At 44.0% G+C, this 23,889-nt stretch overlaps 2 protein-coding genes across 2 annotated transcripts in view; both read right to left on the reverse strand.

Annotated features, from left to right (window-relative positions):
• The window catches only part of HMCN2 (hemicentin 2), a 174,661-nt gene extending 169,972 nt beyond the window's left edge, over nucleotides 1-4,689 (reverse strand). The window contains 2 exon segments of the mRNA XM_078149996.1: nucleotides 4,370-4,545; nucleotides 4,547-4,689. Coding sequence (XP_078006122.1) covers nucleotides 4,370-4,545; nucleotides 4,547-4,644 — 274 coding nt within the window. The 5' untranslated portion in view covers nucleotides 4,645-4,689.
• A 12,216-nt stretch (nucleotides 4,690-16,905) lies between these two features.
• The window catches only part of NCS1 (neuronal calcium sensor 1), a 96,173-nt gene continuing 89,189 nt past the window's right edge, over nucleotides 16,906-23,889 (reverse strand). Inside the window, exon 8 of the mRNA XM_020973563.2 lies at nucleotides 16,906-23,405. The gene's annotated coding sequence lies outside the window, so the exon portion shown is untranslated. The remainder of the gene's footprint in view (nucleotides 23,406-23,889) is intronic.

Below are 23,889 nucleotides of genomic sequence, written 5' to 3' on the forward strand. Positions count from 1 at the left end.
AACTTATACAATAATAACATTTTAAAGACAAACACATTTGAAAGACTTAGGAACTCTGGCTAATGCAACGACCAGCAATGAAGGACCATTGATAAAGAATGCTGTGCACCTCCTGACAGAGAAGTGATGGACTCATAGTGCAGAACAAGTCATATTTTTTGGACTTAGCCAATGCAGGAATTCATCTTGTTTGGCTATACATTTTTATTACAAAAATTGGTTTTTCTTCTCACTTTTTTCCAATGGGCAAGGAAGGGAAAGAAAATAGATTTTTGTTCATTGAAAAAAATTTCATTTTGAAAAAAGAAACCTAGTCAACTAGAGGTGCTAAATGAGATGTACATTTTCAAGCGTAGCCAATATGTTGACAATACTTTTTTTGATAAGGAGAATTTGGGGGGGCAGAAGTTGGTGGGTAATAATGATTAGAAAAAGAAGAAGAGCATCAATGAAGTATTTTTAAATTATATAGAAGACATAAAAAGACACAGACAAGCACGGCAGTTTTGTTATTATGATGTGAAATTTAACATATGCCTTAAAATTTGTACATAAAAGAAGTTCACAATTTGATATACAAGTTCATGTCTGCTAAGTTCATAATAAAAAAGGAAACATAAAAAAGTAAAGCCTAATTTCAGGAATAATTAGCTAAAATAGGAGGCTGTTAGCCAGCTTCTCCCAGAGATAGCCTCCTGGTCTCCCTTGTAGCTTCTCATTGAGTTCTGAGGTCTTGATCTTTCCTATACCGGGTAGCTGGGAACACCTTACAGACACTTGTACCAGACATGGTTTGTAGTGCTTGTATAATGAGGAGGAAGAGGAGGAGAAGCATTTATATACTTTAAGGTTTACAAAGTGATTTATAAATATTTTCTCATTTTTTCCTCACAAAAACTCTGGGACATAGGTGTTATTACGGTCTGTATTTTGCAGATAAGAAAACTGAGACTTGACAGGGGTTGTGACTTGCCCAGGGTCACAGACCTAGGAACCGTCTAAAGCTGAACTTGAACTCCTGACTGCAGGTCCTGTTCTCTGTCCACTGCACCATCTTGCACAAGACTTCACTTGTTTGGATTGGAGGACAGATCTAGGAGCAATGGGCGGAGATTGAAGTGAGATATTGTTCAATTGTTTCAGTTTGTGACCCCATTTGAGGTTTTCTTGGCAGAGATACTGCAGTAGTTTGCCATTTCCTTCTCCAGCTCATTTTACAGATGAGGAAGCTGAGGCAAGCGGAGTTAAGTGACTTGCTCAGGCTCACACAGCTAATAAGTACCTGAGGCTGGATTTGAACTCTGGAAGAGGAGTCTTCCTGACTTCAGGCCCAGCACTCTATTCACTGCACCACCTACCTGCCCAAAAAGAGATAGATAAGGGGTTAATGGAAGGAAAAACTTTCCAATTAAAAACTATCCAAATGTATAAGGGAAAGTAACTAGTGGCCCATCACTGGAAGACTTCAGGAAAAAGCTAAAATAACTCTTTCTTGACTGGATTGTTGAAAGAATTCTTGTTCAAGAGCCAGTCAAACTCAAGAGCCCTTCCACCTCCAAGATCCTATGATTCTGTGGGGGAAGTGACCAATGCCTAAGAGTTATTTATGGCATTGGGGTGAAGGGATGAGGAAGAGAAAGCACTAGGCCCTAGAGACACTGGGAGGAAGGGTGAGGCAGTGGAAAGAATACTGGACATGGAGCCAGAGCCCATGTCCAGTTCGAATCTCAACTCAGCTTCATGTTTCCTGTATGCCCTTGAGCAAGACTTCCTTCTCTGGGCCTCAGATTCCTCACTTGTAAAATAAAGGGGGCTGGATGAGATGACCTCTAAGGTCCCTTCCAGCTCTATATGCAGTGATAAGATGGTGATCCTGGCCAAGAAACAAGAGGGAAGGAGCAGCTAAGGGAACAAAATGGGAGGTTTCCAAAACTCAGTCTGAATCCAAAGAGAAAAATTTAACACACATTTCAGGAAAATGATAAGAATACTTTACAAGTTACAAAGCATTTTCTCCACAACAATCTTGTGAAGCAAATAGCATAAGAACAATTGCTTCCATTTTTTCAGGTAAGGAAACAGAGTAAAAGCAGTAAATGCCTCTCCCACAATTACATGGCCAAACACCATGAGTACAACAGAGCCAAGCCTTGAACCAAGGCCTCCTGGCTACTGACAAGCTCTTTCTCCACTAACCCGTATTACCTCACAGGATATATGGGGAATGGAGCTGGGGGAGATATTGAGGGACTGGGGAAATATGCTAGTTTTCACCTTCACCAGAGAACTCAATGTCCTGCCCTGAGGATCCCCCAGATTTCATACTTTGGTAGAATTTAGTTTCTTGAGTGGAGGAACTGTTTTTGTTTTAATTTTGTATCTCCCCAGTGCCTAGCATGGAGCTTAATAAATGCTTGTTGAATTGAATTCAACTGAATTCATGAGAATACCACTACTGTAGGGATCACTGGACCAAAAGTTAAGACTTGTGCTCTGAAATAATGGAACACTTATTGTTTGACCTGGCATAAAAGCACAGGTTTAGAGCTAGAAGGAACCTTAGAAGTCATTGAACACAACAGCCTCATTTTACAGTTTCGAAAGCTGAGGCTCAGAATGCTCAAGTGATTTACTCAAGAGTCACACTTGTAAATGTCTGAGGTAGGATTTGAACCCAAGGACTCCAAGTCCAACATCTCTAACACATAGCTATTCTGCCTCCTGGGCATATCTCAACTCCCTAATTCATCGGTAAACAATATGAAGGCAAGATCTGTATCATTTTTCTTTTTTCTTTCTGTATCATTCATAGTGGCTAGCACTCGGGCCCAACACACAGTGAGATCTCACTTGCTAACTAATAGACAAATTAAAACCCATGGGAAAGGGAACAGCAAGAAGCAAACTAGGAGACATCTCTCTACTCAGGTGTCCAGGGGGGAAGATAGAGGCATGACCGGAAGGTATAAACACAGCATGGATGGCTGCCATCCGGGTAAGGCTTCCACGGCACATTTAGGCTCATCCTCTGATGCTTAAAAGGCAACCAATGGGAATGGTAACCCTGCCCAACTTTAACTTAATCCACAATGAAAAAATTCTTTCTAGACTGAACCAGAAAAAGCAAGGCAGAGCTTTTGATCAGATGCTTTGCTGGCTCAGAGGACAAAGTTGAATAATATCCGGGTGGAGATAGAAGCAAAGAACCAGGGAAAAAGGCAGATATGTGAATTTGGGCTTAGGAATCTAATCAGTATCAGTCATAGAAAGAGTTAGAACTCTGAAAGGAACTGTCTCTTTCTTCCCTTCCTCCCAATATTCCCTTACTTCTTTCCCTGGGTGAGCCCTGAGCGTCTGCTCCTTGTGGGAACAGCAAATCCCATCCTTTCTTCCTCCTATTATAGGGAGGCCTGCAAGGGTGAAATACACTTGTATAACAAAATTAAGAATAATGATAATAGCTACATTTGTAGAGAATTTACTGTGTAGTAGGCACTGTACCAGGCACACTTTGCCATCTAGCTGCCCTCATTGTATATATTAATGTATATTAAGTTATTGTATATGTTATATGTATATATAATGTGTGTGAATATACATATACATATGTGTGTATATGTACATATGTGTGTATTTATGCATGTATGTATATGTGTGTGTATACACACACACACACACACTCTCAGATAGGCCTTACTAGGGATCTACTTGAGCTATATGTCTAGCCCTGTTTCTGTATGAGACTGAATAGTTGAGAATGGGGTGGAAGATGGATTTTAGGCGTAAGAACTAAGGGTGGACATCACCCAGGTCTAGTGGGAAAGTCACCCTTCAAAGTCCCAGTTATAGAAGGTTATTCAGCAATCCCAACAGTAGAGGAGGGAGATTTTCCAGCCATCCAAGAGAGTTCCCATCTGACTTTCCACAATTCAGAATATCAGGCAGCATGGTCAAAGGGGTACAGAGAGTGAGCCCTAGAACATTTCCAGAGGTGACTTTTTCTACATTGGGTTCGGGCAGGGAGGGCATGCCAGGGTTCCCAGGGAGGACTTTGCCCAAATCTCCCCTGAGTGCACAGTCAGGGAACACAAAGGTTCTGTACCCCGGATTGTGAGCACAAGCAAAGAGAAGAAGCGCTGGGTGTTCCCAGCGACGCAGGCAGAGAATTCCCCCAAGGCTAGGAGGCGAAGGCGAGGAAGGGAGATAAAGGTCTTCCTAACGGTGCCTGAGCCCTGATCAGAGCGCACAATCCGGGACCTCTGAGCTTTCCCAGTTGCATCCTCCAGGGTTTGGCGCGCTCAGACCGGACGAGCACAGGGTTGCTAGACCATCAGGTGGTTTCACCTCAGGGAAAGGAGGGACAGAGTACCTGGGTCATGGAAGGGCACCAGCGCGTAGTTGGCGATGGCTTTGCTTCGCCCGCTGAGGCTTCGCTCCAGGATCCTGGAGGCGCCATCGACCACCTGCCTCAGGTCATCCCACATGGAGCCAGTGACATCGAAGACGAAAGCCAGGGTAGCATCTCCGGAGGCGGGGAGTACAGACTCCCCCCGGAACCGCTGCCACCAGCAGCAGCAGCGCTAGCCCTGGGAGCGACAGCAGCGCCCCGGGCGTCATGCTTGCGCTGAGAGCGCACGCTTGCATCCGCTTCTGGGGTGAAGCAGGAAAAAGGGGTGCCCTGCTGATACTTTCAGCTTCCCCCAGCACTCCGAGACTGCTCTGACTAGCTCTCTCTCCCACCCCCGACCCCCTCCAAAACGACCTCCTGGATGCCCGCCCCGAGAGGAGAGCGCACAAGTCAGGGCAGCGCAAAGCACTAGCAGCCACAGCTCTGTCTGCGCCCCTGCAAGGCCTCGGGCTACAGCTCGTGCGTGTGGGAAAGGGGCTTGCAGTCTTCGAGTGGGAGCCTGGGCGGATCCTAAAGCCCACTCTGTGCGGGGCCACGAGCCTGCCTCCCGCCCCTCCCCTCGGACTCCCCCCAATCCCCCGTGACTCAAACTTTCCCTTCTCCCTGCGCTCTGCTTTGCTCCTCTCTGGCTGGGGGAGGTTAGGGGAGGACACTGGGCTGACAGCTGAAGAAGAAGCAGCCTCAGCCAAGGAGCCAAGAAATGGGAATTAAGGGGAAGAAGTACAGAAATGTGGCCGGTCGGGGAGGGGAGTGACAAAGAGGGGAGGAAGGATCGCAGGGGGACACCTGTGCCTCTGCTACCCGGGACAGGGCTCCACAGGGGGCCTGTAGGATAAAACACGAAGCTCTTTGTTCACACTCTCTTATAATAATGCTTCGCATTTATATTCAGTTTAATGCACTGTACAAACCTCTCTGTTCCAGTTTACTTCTCTGTGGAATGTAAGATTCTTGAGCGTAAGAACCATTTTTTCCTTTTGTTTTTGTATACTCGGGTCCAGAACAGTGCTTTAACAGATCGAGTACTTAATAAATGTTTGTTAGATTAAGTAGCATCTATAAAACAAGAAAGATAATTATCTACCAAACAAGGTTGTTGTGAACAAAACCCTTAGTAAGCCTGAAGTTGATAAATGTTCATTTCTGTTGCTAATGTCGGAATTGTTTTTCAAAACAATCCTTTGGGGTAGATGGTGTAGTTGCTACTACCCTCTTCTTACAGGTGAGGGAAACGAAGTCTTCCAAAAATGACGTGACTTGCTTTGTATCCACTCCGATACTGTGGTTCTTTGTGTATGTATTCTATACCCCCTACTACACAGAAGGGGCAGCTAGATGGCACTGTGGATAGAGTGCCCCATGTAGAGTCTGGAGGACTCATCTTCCTGAGTTCCCAGGTGACCTCAGACACTTACTAGCTGTGTGAGCCTAGACAAGTCACTTAACCCTGTTTGCCTCAGTTTCCTCATCTATAAAATGAGTTGGAAGAAAGAAATGGCAAACCACTCCAGTGTCTTTGTCAAGAGAACCCTAAAATGGGGTCACTAAGAGTCAGATACAACTGAAATGACTGAATGGCAACAATAGCTCAATGAGGGTAGAGACTATTTTATCTAAGCAACGAAACATAGGCATGTTAAGCCCCTACTGAGTTCAAGTCCTAACATTTCCTGTGCCTCCCATGGCCTGGCACAATTCCCTGAACTGCTGACAAATATCTGCTCAATTTATTGTTTGTTGAATGGGCTAGCCATGAGGATCTAGGTTGAAGGAAGTTGGGATGTTTACCCTTGGAAAAGAGGATGCTGGGAGGTGGGGTTGAGGAGGGAGGAGATAACTGCCTTCAAGGGCTGTCACCTGGGAGAGACACCAGACTTGGGTTTTGGCCCCAAAGGGCAGAAGCAACAATGGGTAGAAGTCGAAGTGGCCAATTCAGGCTTGAGGTCAGGGAAAACTTTCTAACCTTTAGAGCACTCAAAAAGTGGAAACGATTGCCTCGGGAGGTAGTGAATTCCCTATCATTGGAGGTCTTCAACCTGGGGCTAGAGGATCTGATCTATGGTGGCAGGGATTCTTTTTCAAGTATGAGCAAGACAGATAAGTCCTCCACTGAGGGTCCTTCCAACTCTAATTCTGTGACTCCCCACCCAATTCTAGCCCAAGGAATCATTCACTCAGAAATGGGTGCCAAGACTTTAATGATCGAAATCAGGGGCTAGATGGGAGAAAGAATCCAATGTAGATCTTAGTTTGCTGCTCCCAGAGAAAACCTCTACTCCTCTCTCCTCCCCATGCCCTAATTCTGTAGACAGTCCCTAAGGGAAGAAAAGGAGAGGAGAAGAGAGGAGAGCAAACAGTTCCCTGGCACCAGCTCCTGACTTTTGGGTAAGGATCTCAACATTTCCAAACTCTTTTAGACATCCCTCTCTTATGAAAAATCATGATGATGACCTCTTACCCTGCCTTAGAAGGGGAAAAGTCCATATGTGGCATTTCAGTGAATAGGAATTCCAATCCTAGATCCCCAACTTACTACTAACAATGATTGTTTAATATTAATAAATATTATCATAAACATTATTTAAACATTAAGTGTTTTGGCCTTACACTGCCTCATTCAATCTTCAAAACAATCTAGTGAGACAGACACTACAGTATTAATATCTCCATTTTGTGACTGAGGAAACTGAGGCTCAGGAAGGCCGAGTGGATCACCCATGGTTATATGGCTATCCAGTGTCAGGAGCAAGATTGAAATTTACTCTTTCCACGAAAACATGATGCCTTTCTCACCATGAGAGAAACCAAGTCATCCTCTCTCAGCCTCTTTGTAAAAAGAGGTCAGACATGATGACTATTGGAGTACCTTCCATAGGTAAATCTCTGCACCTAAGACCTCTAAGAATCCTCCCAACTTGAAATCCTACGAGGTTGGGAGAGGCTACTTTGAGGATCAAATGAAATAATGAATTGAAAATACTTTGTAAATGGCAAAAGCCTGCCAAACTGGAAAGGTACCAGCATTAAGGTAGGAGGCAAGAAAACACTGACAGCCCCTGACGTTTATACTGCCCTTCGAGGTTCACAAAGCATTTCTCAAGTATCACCTCATTTGATGCCCAACATTGTTGAGCAAGGTAGTGCTGACATTATCCCCATTTTACAGATAAGCAAACTGAGGCGGGGGTAGTGGCATTAAGTGGCTTGCCCATAGTCTCACCATTAGCAAGGATCAGTGCCAAGAGTCATTTCCCATTCTTCTGACTCAGTAGCCCTCTTTTCACAAACCTGCACTGACATCCTGATTAACTGAGACCTGGAGAAAGGAAGAAGTAGCCACAGTGACAGAGTACCTTTTGTCACTTAGATTCGGTCTTCAGCTAAAAGTCAGGCTTTAACATCCTCAGAAGAGGGGAAAAAGTCCTAGAGAATGAGGGGGACCTTGATAGTAAAGCTCAGTGTGTGAACCTTAGGAAAGCCCAGGTGCACAGGAAGAGGCTACCTAAGGTACAACTGGATGGAGACGGGTGAATTTCTGAAGGCCATGAAAACCCCCACACTACAGTCCTTAGACATAGAGGGTCATAACATCTTAGATACAGAATCAGAAGGAACCTTAGAGGTCATGTAGCACAATCCTATCATAAAGGATAAGGTAGACACATCCAGGGGTGTGCTAGAGCCAGCTCATACTGGCTAGGTCAAGAGAGCTGATTGTTAAATTTTCTGTGTTCACTTATATCTTGGAAATCAGCAAACACTACAAATCACAGCTGGATTTATTGTTTTGTTGATTGTCTAGATTTAAGGAAGTGATGGAGAAAATGTTATTAAGGCAATTTAAACTTAAAAATGTGTAATGCGTGGGGGCAGCCAGGTGGGCAGTGAATAGAGCACTGGCCCTGGAGTCATGAAGACCTGAGTTCAAATCAGGTCTCAAACTAGACACTTGACACTTACTGGCTGTGTGACTCTGGGCAAGTCACTTAAGCCCAATTGCCTCACCCCTGCAAAGAAAAAAAAAGTATAATGTGGCAGCAGCCAGCTGGTACAGTAGATGTAGCACCAGCCCTGGAATCAGGAGAACTTGAGTCCAAATGTGACCTCAGACACTTACTAGCTATGTGATCCTGGGCAAGTCACTTAATCCTGATCAACTCCAATAGGCAGATAGATAGATAGATAGATAGATAGATAGATAGATAGATAGATAGATAGGTAGATAGATAGATAGATAGATAACATGTACTTGTTTTCCCCTGGAGAGCCAGTTGTCAAATGTTTACCAGCATATACCCGGCTACACCTCAGTTTGCCCAAGGTCACACAGGTAGAAAATGGCTAAGGCAGAATTTGAATTTAGGTCCTCTGTCTCCAAATCCAGCCCTCTTTCCACTGTATCTATTCATATTCTCTGTTCCATTGGCTAATTAGCAGTGAAGTAAGGTATATTTTAAAGGCTAACAGCATCCAGCTTCTCCACTTTTTGATACAAAATCGAGGTTAAGGAAAAACGGGTAAGTTGGAAGGTCCAGAGGAGAACGACTGAATGGTGAAAGTTCCTGCATCCGTGCTGTGACTACTGATTAAAGGTGCTGGGGATGTTTAGCCTAGAAAAAAAAAGGTATATACAGGGGTGAGGTGTGGGGCAGGATGGGGGTGGGGGATATGAGAGATCAACAAAGCATTTATTAGGCGCCTAAGCCAAGTGCACAGCCAGGCCCTCATGCTAGGAACTGAGGCTACAAATACTTAAAAGGCCGTTGGTCACATGGAAAAATGATTCAATTTGTTCTTTTTAGTCCCAGAGGAAAGAGCTAAGAACACTGGATAGGAGTCATAACTGGATAAATTTAGGCTTGATGTCATCACAAACTTCTTAAGTATTCTAACTCTCCCTAAGTACAACAGGCTGCCGAGGGAGGTAGTGAGACCTCTCTCAAGCAGAAGTCAGATGGCTAGTTAAGCGGTATGTTATAGCAGAGATTCTTTCCTAGTATGGGTTTGACTGGATGCATTATTGACTAAAAGCTAGAAGGACCTGTGAGGTCATATAACACAACTCTCTCATCTTACACATAAGAAAACTGAGGACCAGAGAAGTTTAGCAACCACACAGGTAGTAAGGAGAAGAGTTAGTATTTGAAGTTAGATTATCTGATTCCAGGACAGCTAGGTGGCTTAGTAGCTAGAGCACCGGGCCTGGAGTCAGGAAGATCTGAGTTCAAATTTGGCTTCAGACATTTACTAATTGTGTGATCCTGGGTAAGTCATTTAACCCTCTTTGCCTCAGGTTTCTCATCTGTAAAATGAGCTGGAGAAGGAAATGGCCAACCACTCCAGTATCTTTGCCAAGAAAACCCCAAACAGGGTCATGAAGAGTCAGACACGACTGAACAACAGTCTCTGATTCCAGATCCAGCACTCCTTCCGTAGCCACTGAAGGAGGCTTCCAACTCTGAAATCCTGTGATTCTAAAAGTAGCGCCTCACCCTTTCCCATAGGATGAATGAAAACCTAAGCTCCAGGAGCTGTATTTACTTTGATCATCCATGTGCTTCCTAAATAGCAGCCTACTAAATTTGCACAGCCATTGATAACGCAATTTTTGCAGTCTTCAGTACCAAGAGGCTGCATGCCAGCCCATTTATACACATAATGGAATTCCTCATATGGGCAGGATCCCACTGGTCACAAACCTGCTTACAGAACAACCACAATGCCTTGTTCCTTTATCAGACTTTGTACCTTATACATGGGCTGTCTCATTTCAGTCTCACAGAATAGTGGGGCAGGTCCCATTCTTACTCCTTATGCCAAGGAAGATCTGAGGTCTAAAAAGTTGGATAAACAGTTTACCTCTCACAGTTACAGAGTGAATCCCTGCAAAGTTGGGATTAGAACCAAGGTCTCACTCCTAGCTTGGTGCTTTCCTAATGACACCACTCTGATCCTGGTCTTGCTAAGATGTCTTGCTATACCTACTCCAGTTGACACTTCCTAGTCCTGTATCTCAACCCCTAGGCCCCAAGACGTCATATGGAGAATCTGACAAACTCTTATTGTACTGATGTGCTCATGGGAGAGCATTACTAGGCCTTTCCCAGGTAATGTATGAATTTTAGCTGGGCTCTTCTCAAAGTGATACCTACCTTTGCTTTGGTTGACTCACCAATGGTGATGCAAACAGTGGAGATTTCAGGGATCCTGCAGACCAGTGGGTAAGATATGAGGGGGAGGAAAGAAGGGATGTGAGACTTTGAGGAACCCTTTAAACACTTCAAAGAAGCAGCCATCTACAAAAAGGATGAACCTTATTACCCCCAGAGGAAGAAGGGAAATCTAAATAATGGGAATGGCTAAAGAAGCAGGAAGATGGAGGAATGGCAGTATGCCATGAGCCAAAGAGAAATCAGAAGATTTGGATTGAGTCCTAACTCCAACATGTAGAAACAGCTGGAGCTAGCTCAAACCAGCTCAGGAGAGTTGATTATTAAATTTTCAGTGTGAGCATTTATAACTAGGAAATTGGCAGAGGCAACAAATCAGTATTTGATTTGTTTTGTTGTTGATTGTTTATATTTAAACAAGTGTTAACAACACAGATTGAACCTAAAAGTGTGTGGTACTTTTTTTTTTTGAAAGCTAGTTAAAACATTTACCAGCCCACCCCTGATTGTCTTAACTCCATCACTTAGAAGTAGGTCTTCTGTGATCATGGGCAAGTCACTTAATCTCTCTGAAACAATTGTTTCCTAATTGGTAGAATGGGAATAATACTTGCACCAACTCCCTCAAAGGGTCGTTTGTGAGGCATGTGCTTTGTTAAACCTGAAAGCATTTTATACGTATGAATTGTTACTCCTCTTTTCTTGACAATCTACTAGGGGATCCTGAATTCTTACTCTTATCCATCTTTCATTAATGCAGTTACATAACCCCCTAGGGAATCTGGCTCTAGCTTATTTTTCCAGGTTTATTTCACTTTCTTCCCCTCTACACAAGCTACATTCCAGCCCAACTGCCCATTTGCCATTCCCCAAACTTGGCACTCTACCTTGGACCTCCAAGCACAGGCTTTCTACCATCCTCGGAATGTATTCTTTTCTTACCTCCCGCTCCTGGTTTCCAAGGCCTCTTCAGATCCCCCAGGTGATAGTATTCTCTCCCTCTTCAAATTTTCATGTATGTACTTATCAGTTTATGTATTGTATCCTTCTAGTAGAACAGAAACTCCCTGAGGAGAGGGACCTTTTTTCTCCTCTATTTTTCCCAGTGAAATCCCAGCACCTAATATACTACCTTGGACAAGTAGTCAAATGCTTATTGGATTGGATTTCCATCCCCATATTTCCCTTAGCCCCAACTCCCAGAACATTTTCCCATGAATCAGTTAACCTTTTATGTAAATGTGAGTGTAGCAGGGGTGACCTGAAGAAGTCCTGCTTGATTTGGTGAGTTGTTCCCAATCCATTATCAAATGGATTATATAGGATATGGACTTTTTGTCCTCACAAAGGTAGGCACTTAACATGGAGATGGACATGTGTCTGATCAGCTTGCTGGAATGACACAGGGAAATCTTGATTAGTTGCCAGTGATTAGGGTGGGAAGGGAGGAGGTTGTGTGTAGAAGATAGGAGACAGGCTCTTCATGTAGGAACCTATCTCCTTCTTACCTGGTTCTTACCTGGTGTCCATGAATTTGGTTTTTTAATATTTTGATAACTGTATTTCAACACAACTGCTTTCCTTTGTAATCCTATGTATTTTATATTAGTCAGTTTAAAAACGTTATTCTGAGAAGGGGTCCCATAGGCTTCAACAGACTTCCAAGAGTCCAAGGACACACACAAAAAGGGTTAAGAATAAGGCTTCACTCTCTTTGGAAGCTTTCTTCCTTGTAAGGAGCTTTCTTTGCCTTAGATTTCTAGCAAGGGGGAAAAGGATCCTCACTCTTACTAGCAATGTTAATGTACATGCATGCATGTACACTACATGGTGGACTACATGTAGTATACATTACATAGTGTAGTCTCAACACCATGAGAGGTGCCCACATTTGTGTGGATAAAGGTACACACCCTATAATCTGAAGTGGATCAGGAGAACTCTAATTAAGCAGTTCTCCTGATTCTCCAAGCCACATGGACTATGATTATTTATCATCCATTAATTATTATTAAGGCAGCTAAGTGACATAGTGGATAGAATGCTGCATTTTGAATGACGAAGACCTAACTTCTAATTCTTCTTCAGACACTTACTAGCTGTGTAACCCTGGGAAAGTCACTTAATCTCCCAGTGTCCTCACCTGTAAAATGGGTATAATAATAGTACCTAGTTCATAGAGTTGTTGTGAGGATCCAATAAGATAATAATGTAAAGCACTTTGCAAACCTTAGCATTTATATAAAAGCTAGCTATTATTATTATTATCTTCAGATGAACAGTGTGAGAGAACTCCATCTTGGCACAAAGTTCCTCATGAGACCAATGAAAGGGAGCCTTTCTAGATAACATGGTCCCATAAATTCAATTTTTTTTTTCTGATGTCCAGGCTGCTGTTGCTCCGGAGCTTGTCCCTGTAGTTGTTTGGTGCAGAAGGAAGAATGTAGCCTCAGTCAGGCCAAGAGGAGACATGATGAGGTTGGAAGTCCACAAACAAAGGAATCAGACAGAAAAACACAACTGAGCTTCATCAATCACTTCCCAGCCCCATCATTTTGTCTTTTCCAGCCGCCTGGGAGCCCCACATTTTTGGGCTCTAAATAACGCAAAAAAAATTTTCCCATTTCCTAAGAGATTGTCTCAGTGGAATCATTTGTTCCTTCACATGCCGCCTGTTTGCTTCAGAAAATACTGTCTGTCTGGCCGTTGCACTGAAAGAGACCTTTGACTTTCCACATGATAGCTGTCTCCTTGTCCCAGATAGCTCTGTTGACTCTGGTCTCTTAGATCTATAATTTAGAAGAGCTGCATCTGGCTGGCCTCATATCCTTATAGCTAAAGAGACAAGGTCAAGCAAATTGCTGGACCCAGGACTGAGGAGTACAGAATCAAAGCCTAACCAATCTATTTAGTGAATCTCCATAGGACATTAAGCTGGAAGGGACCTTAAAAATCACCTCTCTTCTCCTCCATTTTAGAGATGGGGAAACTGAGGCCTCAGAAAGGAAAATACTTATCTGATGTCACTGTGTTTAATGTCAAAGGCAAAAATGACTCAGTCAAGTAATCTTTCTCCTACTATTCCATTACACCTTAAGTTTTTCACATTGATTTTCCCAAATTTCCTTCTCTACCTCGGGTTCATTTTATTTCTTGTTTCTGTTCCCCAACCAATGTCATTCCAGTTTAAATGACAAAATTAACATTCTATATTCTAAGGTTCATTCCAGCCCTAACAAGAAGGGAATGAGAGAAAAGGAACAAGGATTGTAGTAAGCACATACTGTATATGAGGCACTGAGGTAAGCACTTTATAAACGAAGATAGTGGCAGGAATGCTTGGACTTTAAGTCAGGAAGGCCTGGGTTCAAATCCCACCAGCATCCTAATTCCTCTTCCACTTTGAACTGTGGCTGGGCTCAAATGCCATACTTAACTCAAAATGTGGAGGTTTGGACTAAATTGCCTTGAAGGTCCTTTCTAGTTCTAAATCTATGGACCTCTGTCTAAACTCTTAAGCACCAACAGCTATTCCCCAGATTTAAAGATCAAGATTATTTGGGGGGAGCCCCATACTGCTAGAAAGTGGCCAGGGAATTGGGTTGGCCCCATTGGGTTCCTAAAGAAATTTCCCTGGGATTTGCCCAGGGATCTGACACAGCTTTCCTAGGGCCAGGACTGAGATGGCATTCTTTGAGTATCTGGCGCCCCCTAGAGCCTGATCCCCTGAATGAACCCTCCTTGTCATTGGTCTTTCACAAGCCCTCCCCCCCAACTCTTCCTGGTCCTTGAAGCCCAGCTACCTCCCAGAACCCTACAGCTATTTCAATTTCCAAAGTTTTTCTTATTTCCTGGGACCATTTGGAGTCCTCTTTAAGAGAACAGTATCAACCCTCTAATAGAACAGGACCATATTTTATCTAAACACACAGTAGGGGCTTCATAAATGACTGTTGAATGAATAGCTAAACCCCATCCTCTACTTATAGCAACAATAGTGTTGGCACCCACTGATATTCTTTCGATAGAGCTCTAATACCCCTGGAATAACCTCACTATTTGGAAGCCACTGGAAATCATAGGCTTTGCTAAATACCCACCAGTCCTAGGGAAGCTAGTTTATGGAAGCCATGTAGCTCCTTTTATCTATTTATTAATTTGTTTATTTTGGGTGGAGGGATACAAGATCTGTGATTTCATTGATTTAAGCAATTTTCAGTGAAAAAAATTCCCTCTACCAATGCAGATCTGCGTCTGCTCTTGCAACCATAGCATGAGAGGGTTGCTTGGGATACTCAAGAGGTTGATTCAATCATGTATCAGAGTTAAGGCTTGAACCCAAGTCTTCTGACTCTGAGACCACTATTCACTCCACCATGCTACCTTAACCCTTTTATTTTGCACAGATTCCCCAACTCTTGATAGAAGCAGAGACAGTTGTACTCTGTTAGTCACCTCCTAGCTCACAAATATTTCACTCATTGTGTAAAAACCATGAAGTCTGTCTTCTTAAGCCTTTATTATCAGAGTAAGATTTGTGAGATAACACTGGGCTCTCTTTTTCTCTGACAAATTTTTGACAAGCTTAGTTTTTGGAAAAAAAATTTTAAAACAGAACAAAGATTCTTCACCCAGGGCAAGTATATATATGGCCATCCACATAGGGGATCTTCACAGCCCTTTCCATGTTAGAAAAGGGCCTTTACTGTGACTGCCCAGGTGATTAATCAAACAAAGAATGGGGTAGGAGTTGTGTCTGGAGTTGATGGAGCCTGAAATGCCTTCTTCCCCCCCCCCCCCCCCCCGGTCTCATTAAGAGCCTGGTAGCATATAGGCTCCTGGTCTTGAGCAGCTTAGCCTTTTGCCCACGGAAAATGGGAACTTCTGGCAACTGAGAGGTGTTAATACCAAAACCTTGCTTTTCTCCTTCCCTCTAGGTACTCTCTCTCTCTCTCTCTCTCTCACACACACACACACACACACACACACACACACACACACACTCACTCATTCACACAAGTTCAGGGTGTGGTACTCTGGAGTGTTCTTCCTCCAAAAAAAGGAAGTGGAGATCCAGGTGACTAGGAATGGGGCTGTACCGAGGGTTAAATCTCTATTCGATTCTAGCTTATTCAGATGCAAGATCTTTGACCTTCAGAGACTGGTTCAGTTGTCCCAGGGAGACATTCACCCTTAGATCTTTGGTCCAAAGCAAGAAAATTGTGACCAGAGCCAACCTTATATGTACCATACAATTTAGCTGTCATTGTTCACTCATGGGTGTATCTTACATCCCAATAAGATTGATAGTTGGGCCACATTGACAGGGCCACATTGGTTTGTGGCTTCATCAGGGCCTATATTAGCACAGGGCTGAGCAAACCACAGATCCAAAAGAAAGATATGTGGCCTTGAGGAGGGAGAGAAAGACCGAGTTGGCACCTCTGAAATCCTGGCTTCCATCCTCTGCGGCGAAGGATAAAGCTCAACTCTCGGGCTCACCCCAAAACCAAGAGGGAAAATGGGGGAGTCAAGCTGAAAGGAGCCTATCCAATTACCATCTTCACTCTAATAATGAACAAACCACTGTGGACTATGGGACATGTCAACATCCCACAAAGTGTGGTAAGGATATTCTTTCCCTGCAGTTTGGTAAATATTCTGGGGTCATATCATTGTGGTAGAGATTTGGGGTAGTGGTGCTAGGCTGGTGGGGGTTTCTGTCCGCCAGCGGACATGGTTTCCAGTGTCCTGTCATGCTACAGTACAGATCATCTCATCCAACCCTCTCATTTTACTGATAAGGAAACTGAGGCCCAGAGTTAAACTGACTAACAAGCTCACACAGGTAACAAATAGTAGAGCCAGGATTCTGTCCATTCCATCTCCTTCTATACCCAGGCAGACATTTAGCATCTGGCTTCTCTCGATCCACAGGTTCTCTTTTGAAGGAAACTACTTGGACCCAAACAATATCCCAAGAAACAGAGAAAGATTTCATGAGAAAGAAAGGGAGGAAAAAAAAACACACACAAAAAAAGACCTTTAAAAACATCAAAATGAAAACAACATAAAAAGAGAAGGCAAAGGCAACAGGTCCACACAAAGGGAAAAGAGAGGACAGTCCAGGTAGTGTGTTTAATTGGTGCGACACTGACAACATACAACACAGAGCACCAGGGGAGGGTTTGGGGCAGTTGGGGTGAGGCATGCAATTTGGCCCACACAGGCACCTGTACTATCCAGCATCTGTAACATCTGGCAGCCTGTAACAACAGGTACTGGAAACAGCTCATGGCCATGACATCCTCTTTTCATCTTCATCAGACACAACACACACACACACACACACACACACACACACACACACACACATGCACACCAGGCAGAAAGGCATCTCCAGCAGGGAAGAAGGCAGAGACTAGCAAGCAAGCCAACCAAAAAAAAAAAAAAAAGGAAAGAAAAACCCAGCACCCCCAGGAAACTTTGCTGCTCTTAAAGAGCCACCTGATTTGTTTCCAAACAAGACAAAACTCCTAAGTGGGGGAACAATGACAATTTATAATGCTCTCTATTTACATGTCACTCTCAGCTTTGCAAAGTGTCCACTCCTGTCCATCATCTCAGCTCAGTGGACCCCCACAACAACCCTGTGAGGTAGGTGGGACTGGACTGGTGGGTGCCATTGGACAGATGAGTCACAGAGAGTGGGAGTGACGTGCCTGCCTACAGTCATACAGGAAGCTAGTAGGCAAAGCTGGGGCTGGAACCCAAATATTCTCAAGCTGTTGCCCTGTGGGGTGAGCTGTCAAAGCTACGAAAGACATCTATGGAAAATGAGGCGGTTGGACTAAAGGGCCCACGAGGTCCTTTCAGCTCCAGATTTATGAATCTAGGATGAGCCTAGGATCCCAAGTCTGATGCCAATGTTAGTTTCCCAAGAAGAGAAGTGGGGAAGAAAATCCACGAAGGGGAAGGGTACCTTGAATTTACCCCGTCTCTAGAAAATAGAAAACAACCAGGCCTATTGAGGGACCATCACTACAGGTAGGGAGGCTGACCAGGGCTATACAACAGAAGATGGGACCAGCTGTGTTATTCAACAAAAACTTTATTCATTCAAAAATCGATCATTGGAATTATTCTGCAGATATCTTTTAAAAAAAAAAAGGGCAAGGCTTCAGATCACAGTGACCATAAGCTAATTAATTCTGACATCCCTTGGGGTGAGGAGTGGGTGGGGGAAGCGGTAGCAAATCTGGGGGTGGGTTAAGAAGTAGTTGAAAGAAACATTGTAGGAAAACTGGAACCAGAAGCCTAAAGCATTTTTAAACCGAAGCCTCCTTCCCACCCAAACCCTTAGCTTCCTTGTCCAAAAAAAAACAGCAGAAATCACCTGGCTGACCAACTTATATATCCCCAAGATGAACGGAGAGCCCTGGAAAAGTGGGTGTAGTAACTACTTATTACCACCAGGGAGTGTACATGGGTCTCAGCGTCCGGCTCTAAAACTCAGACTCGGTTTTCCTAGGTCAACAGTAGAGGCAGATTTCTGGAAGAAACCGTTCCAGGCCTGGAGTTACTGAGTATGAGCACCCACCACCTAGAATAAGGAGACAGTGTCCCTTTAAGAAAAGACTGACATCTGTCTCATAAGGAAGTTTGTTGTCAAACTTAAAAGCATTTCATAAGGAAGAGATGTCAGTATAAATGATGTGTACATTTGTCTTAACATTATTTGAAATGCTGCATGGTTAAATATTTAATCACTAGAAAATTATGAAATTCTCACAAGTCACCATCAACAAAAAGTAGGAAGCAGACATGTTGGGAGGCAAAGGCTGGGATAGGGGCTAAGGATCAGCGGGGGTAGGAGCAGATACAGCAGGGAACAGCCCAGAATCTGAAAATTCTTGTCCCCAGCCAGATTAGATAGAACACATGGTATTGGCTCTTGTCTTCCCCACCTGGGAGGCTCAAGGTTCCCTCCTGGTACCTGGGCATCACTGGAAGAGATGTCTGTCACTTGTGAGCAAAGAAGCCAGGACCCAGAGAAGCAGCTCTGAAATGGGTCCAGGCATCATGCAGAAAAAAAACAGTGGAAGTGAAAGGAATTCCTTCAGGGGCTGGGGTACTAAATAAAGATTCCTTAAAGGATTTGTGGACCAGGAGACTTGCAAAAGAAAGGATCCAGGCTAAATGGGGGGGAATGGAGGGGGGAGGTGGAAGATTATAGGGAAAGACTGGAGTGATGCTTTCTATGGGGATCTATCATCAAGATGGGCCTTTACTATACAACCTGTAGCAAGGAAATAATGAATGACCTCCATCTCCACCAGCAAGATAAGAATGGGCTTCTTGGAAAGCACTATGCTGCCTTTGTGGGACCTACATGTCATTAACAGCAAGAGGGAAGAGGGCATGGAGAGCCTTCTAGAGACATACTCCACACTACTCATCCTTAATCCTAATGTTCAGGAATATTTTTGATACTCAGCATGACCTCCTTTAAGGCATGCTGTAGATTGGCATCATCCCCACTTCACAGATAGGGAACCTGAATTGAAAAAAAAAAAAAAGGAAACCACTTGCCTGGGGTCACTTAAGGAAAGGGCAGCACAACTCTCAAGGTTCCATGTGCTAACTCTGGTACCTCAAGTAGGTCTCACTGGACACAAAAATGGTCTTATGTAAGAAGGCATGAATGAGATGACCCCCCCCCTCCAAAAAACTACATCTGATGAGCCAAGACACACAGAATTCCTTCCATAAGAGGGAAGAAGAGGAAAACACAGTATTATTCACAAGAACAATTCGAGAGCAGCAATGGAGGCTGACCTTTCTGAACTTTGCCATTCAGAAGCCATATATATGGCCCTAATCTCTATGTAGCCATTGAAAGACTCCAAAAAACTTATCCCAAATTTAGTCTGAGGTGGAACAGAGAGGGGACATTGTATCCAAAGGAAATCTTAATTCAAATGAAATATTATTTGTAAAGCACTCGGCACAGTGTCTGACACATAGTAGGTGCTATATAAATGCATATTCCCTCCCCTTCCCCCAATTCACCAGGAAATACTTACAGTTATCAGGGACTTTTTTAGGTTTCATCAAACACTGCATTGGTATATAGTACCCACATCAGCTGACCCCTATAACATGAAGAAAGGACCCACCTGCTAAAGGTTAGTTTGTCATGGGTCAATTACTTGGGTGGATATAGTCCACAAGAGGAAAATGTAAAAGGTAATGAGAGTTTGAAATAAGAGGCAAGAAGGCATGCCTATTAGCTGCCTCCCTCTCTTTCTATGGGTGATAGTGCTACCAAAGGAGTGGTGGTTGGGGAAGAGAGGGCCAGAAAGCTGTTGATTTTTTTTTTATTCACAAAGAGGAAGGGGTCTGTTTATGATTTATTTTTTTGTGGGGGATGGTGAGGGAAAACAAACATTTCTACCCTTACCACCAATCATAGTCCACCCTGGCTAGTTAGTGCTCACCTTCTCTTTGAAACAACCAAATCCCAAAGAAAGTCAGATAGATAATCAGCCCTGCCCATCTGTCCCCACTCATGGGGAAACTGAGGCTCAGAAAAAGGAAGCAGCTTGCCCAAAATCATATAGCAAATAGGAGGCAGAAAAGGAACTTGAACCCAGGTCTGATTTCCACTCAGTGATACCGCCTCTCTGCTTGACACTGGTAATTTGTTATTTCATGTGATTCTTAACATCTGGTCAGGGAGCCTAAGAGAGGGGGAAGGTTGCTCCCCAGTGGAATTCTCTGGCCCGGCCCAGCTGTCTTTGCCAATTGAAAAAACCCTAGGAAGTCTAGCCTTCAGCATTCAGGAGGGAGCTGGAAGAAGTATCTTTCCATAGCTAGCCCAATAAAGGTGCTATCCATGTTAAGAGATGATTATGGGAGCTCAGAGAGCCCACAAATGGGTCAGGAGGCATACAGACTTAAACAACAGTGCCTCCTCAATCTCTGATCCAAGAAATTCCTCAACAAGCCATCTGGTTGAGCTTAAGAAGATTCTTTACCCAGCATCACAGCCAAGAGAAAGGTAAGGGAGCTCTTTAGGAAATAGACAAAGGCAGAGAGAAAACTTAACCAGGAAGGGTCCTCCTTGGTTTAGAGAGGATAAGGACTCACTCCCTAACTTGCTCATACCCAACACCCTCCCCAAGTATGTTGAGGTTGGTGGAAAGGGAGAACAAGCTTGAGCTGTATAAGAAGAATTTTCATACTGTTTCCCCCAAGGAGGAAGGGTGACCCTTGAAAATGCCAGCGAATAAAGCCATGAGATCCCAATGGTCCCACCCTCATCCCCTGGAGTTAAAATAAGAGGTGAAGATCTGGATAAGGAATCAAAACTAGCTGCAGTTCACACAACAAAACAGCAGTGGGGGGGGCATCATGGAGGGGGCAGGAAGGAGAGCCCACAAGACCCCAAAGAAAGAGGATGGTTGGGATTTTGGGGCAGGGGGATAAGTGGCTGTAGGAGAAGCTTTGGGTTTGAGCCTTATGTGGGTTTGAAAACTCTAGATATCAAAAGGAAGACATAGCAGAGTGTTTAGATAGGGTGAGCAGTCACAAAGTCCAGAATGCCCCTTCCCCAGAAGAGAGATCTTTGTCAGAGAAGCGCAGAAGGGACAAGGAACTATGGAGAAGGAGAGAGGGATGTGGCCCACAAAATGTCCAAGGTTATCTGCCCACAGTGGGGACTAGGGTTTCAGATAAGGGCAGACGTCAACCAAGTCATGCTGGGTACCAGCTGTTTCCAAGGCCAACTCTGTGGTAATAGGTCAGAGCAGGGATAGTAAGGGAATAAAAACACAAAGACCAGGATGCTAATTCTTGGGTGATTGACATTAATTGTCACTGTAATAGGACTGAATTTATAAGGCATGCTCCCTACAGGCCAGTCATAACACTTCCCAATTATCTAGCTAAGGGAAAGTGCTAAGAGCTGTGAATAGCCAGGCCTCACACATTATCTTCCCTCTTTTAGACTTGAAGGAAAAACAAGATGGCAGGACATTCATCAAACATCAAAGGAAACAGAAAGTTACATGGCATCACCCATGGAACTCTCTGGCTGGTTTTCTGTTTGTCCTTCCCTCTAAAAGATTTGGCAACATTTTCTAGAATATCGTGGTTTAGCTATTTTTCTCAACTTCCAGGAAGAGGTTAGAGCTTCCCCCCCAAAGAGATACAAGGCTACTGCCTGATAGACCATAGAATGTAAGCCCCTGGAGGGCCAGGAATGTTTTGTTTTTGTCTTCATATTCTCAGGGCCTACCACCCTTTCACTTAGTAGGAGCTAAATAAATGATTGTCCAATTGAGTCAAATTGATAGGAAACTATCTCTCTGAACAAGCTTCTTTCCCTATAATTGTTCACCCACTGGACCCAAGGAAAACTCAATTCAATAAACATTTAGGTAAGTGTCTACTATGTGTGAGCCAAAGGGGTACAAATACTTAAATTCCTGTGTCTTTCCTTGGGGAAGGAAGGATTGGGGGAGAAGGGAATATGACAAGTGGGAAGATTTGGGAATCATTTGCAAGCTTCCCAAAAGAGAGAGGGATACTCAAGATTTGGCTAACAGCAGCAGTTCACTCTTCTGTGAATACAGTGGATTTCCCCTTCTCTAAGCTCTCCACTAAAAGAATCCGTTGAGTTCTCTCCCCAAAACAGTCTTTTTTGGTGCAACCTTTCAAGAAACTCAATTCCTCTACTCTGCCCAAGACACAAAAGCAAGAAGCAAGAAAAGGCATCCAGGCCAAATGAAAATCTGAATGCAAAAGCAGCTGGGGTCTCTTTCTGAGCATGAGCATGAGAGCCATGCAGAAGAATGCTGGGGGGAAGGGGGAAGGGGGGGAGAAAGGAAGGAGGACAAGGGAAAGGAGGAAGCCGTGAGGAAGCAAGGGAACCCAGAGAAGCAAGCGTCTGGAAGAGAGACGGGTATGTAACCCCTTTCAAGAATTTCATCCCTAACCCCAGTCCAAAAACCAAGCACAGTATCTGGGAAAGTATTTTTGGCTTCTTGGCCACTGTGGGCCACCGTCCTCCTGAGCGAGCATGGGGGCGTGCGTGCACATGTAAACGTTTTGCCCCTGGACACTTGGGGCTCAGACATACCAGACAGCAGCAACAGTTAACAACCAATAAATAAAGATATTGATCATATATATGTATAAAAAAACTCACTTTCCCACAAAAAAAACACAATACTGATATCACGAAAAATAATAATGATAAAAATTAATAATAATAAATCATCCTAGCCACGCAGGTTGTTCTGCTGCTAAAAGGACTGGATGACAAAAAAACATCAATCATCTCCCAAACACATCTGGCCCAGTCCAAGAACCAAAGCCATATCTTCCCAACAATCTTTCCAGCCACCAGTAGGAAGGAAGCTGGAGAATTTTCTGAGTAACCCAGGGCCATCATCATTTTTCAGTCTACATGTTCTAGAACAGAAGGGCATTTTTAAAAATGTCTGTTCTAAATAAAAAATAAAAGCATGGGCATGAGAGAGAAAACAATGAGGCTCTTCTGTGATGCAGTAGGTGTCCTTGTTCTGCAGGTAATTGCCGCTGTTTTTCCTCCGACGAGCAGAAGTTGGCAAATGGAGACAGTGACTTCAGGGCACAGTAAGGGGATGCAGAGGGTGAGAAGGAATGGGGGAAAGGGACCTCACATTTCGTGTGCAGCCCTGCTGTGCGTAAAGGAAGGCTGGAGAGAGAGAGACAAGTGGACGAGCTTCATTACTGAGGTGGTCTGATGGCACAGAGGGAGGCAGGCAGTCTGCAGGCATCTGAAAAGGAGAGTGCAATGAAGACAGGGTTAAGAAGGCACCTAGTTGCATCATGGGCTGCTGAGGGTGGTTGGAGTGTCTCTCTCTCCTTTAGGAAGAGAAGAAACTAATTCTATTGTTGAGTAAGGGCCTGCTAACTCACCTAGCCCGCTATATCTAGCTTGCCCCAAACTAGCCTATGCCGTCACTTCCCATTTAGATACCCACTTGGATTATCCTCCTATTTGCCTCAAAGTTGCCCTGAAATCATGACCCCTGGCCCTGGGGGGCAGTGAATCTATTCAGCTTTGGAACTCATACCCAGGGACTGACCTGTCTTGATTTATAAGTAGTAAATGCAAACTCACCTGTGCTACCATATCTATGATACCCCATCTGAGCCATCTTGTGGTCTGGGCCAACCCCAGTCCTATCCATTCCAGCTTTCCTCCAACCGTCCTGGGCGTGGCAATCAACTCAATATTACCACTGCTTCTAGAAAAGG

The sequence above is a fragment of the Phascolarctos cinereus genome, unplaced genomic scaffold (assembly GCF_003287225.1).
Source record: "Phascolarctos cinereus isolate Bilbo 61053 unplaced genomic scaffold, phaCin_HiC Scaffold_2;HRSCAF=192, whole genome shotgun sequence".
In the NCBI taxonomy this organism is placed as follows: domain Eukaryota; kingdom Metazoa; phylum Chordata; class Mammalia; order Diprotodontia; family Phascolarctidae; genus Phascolarctos; species Phascolarctos cinereus.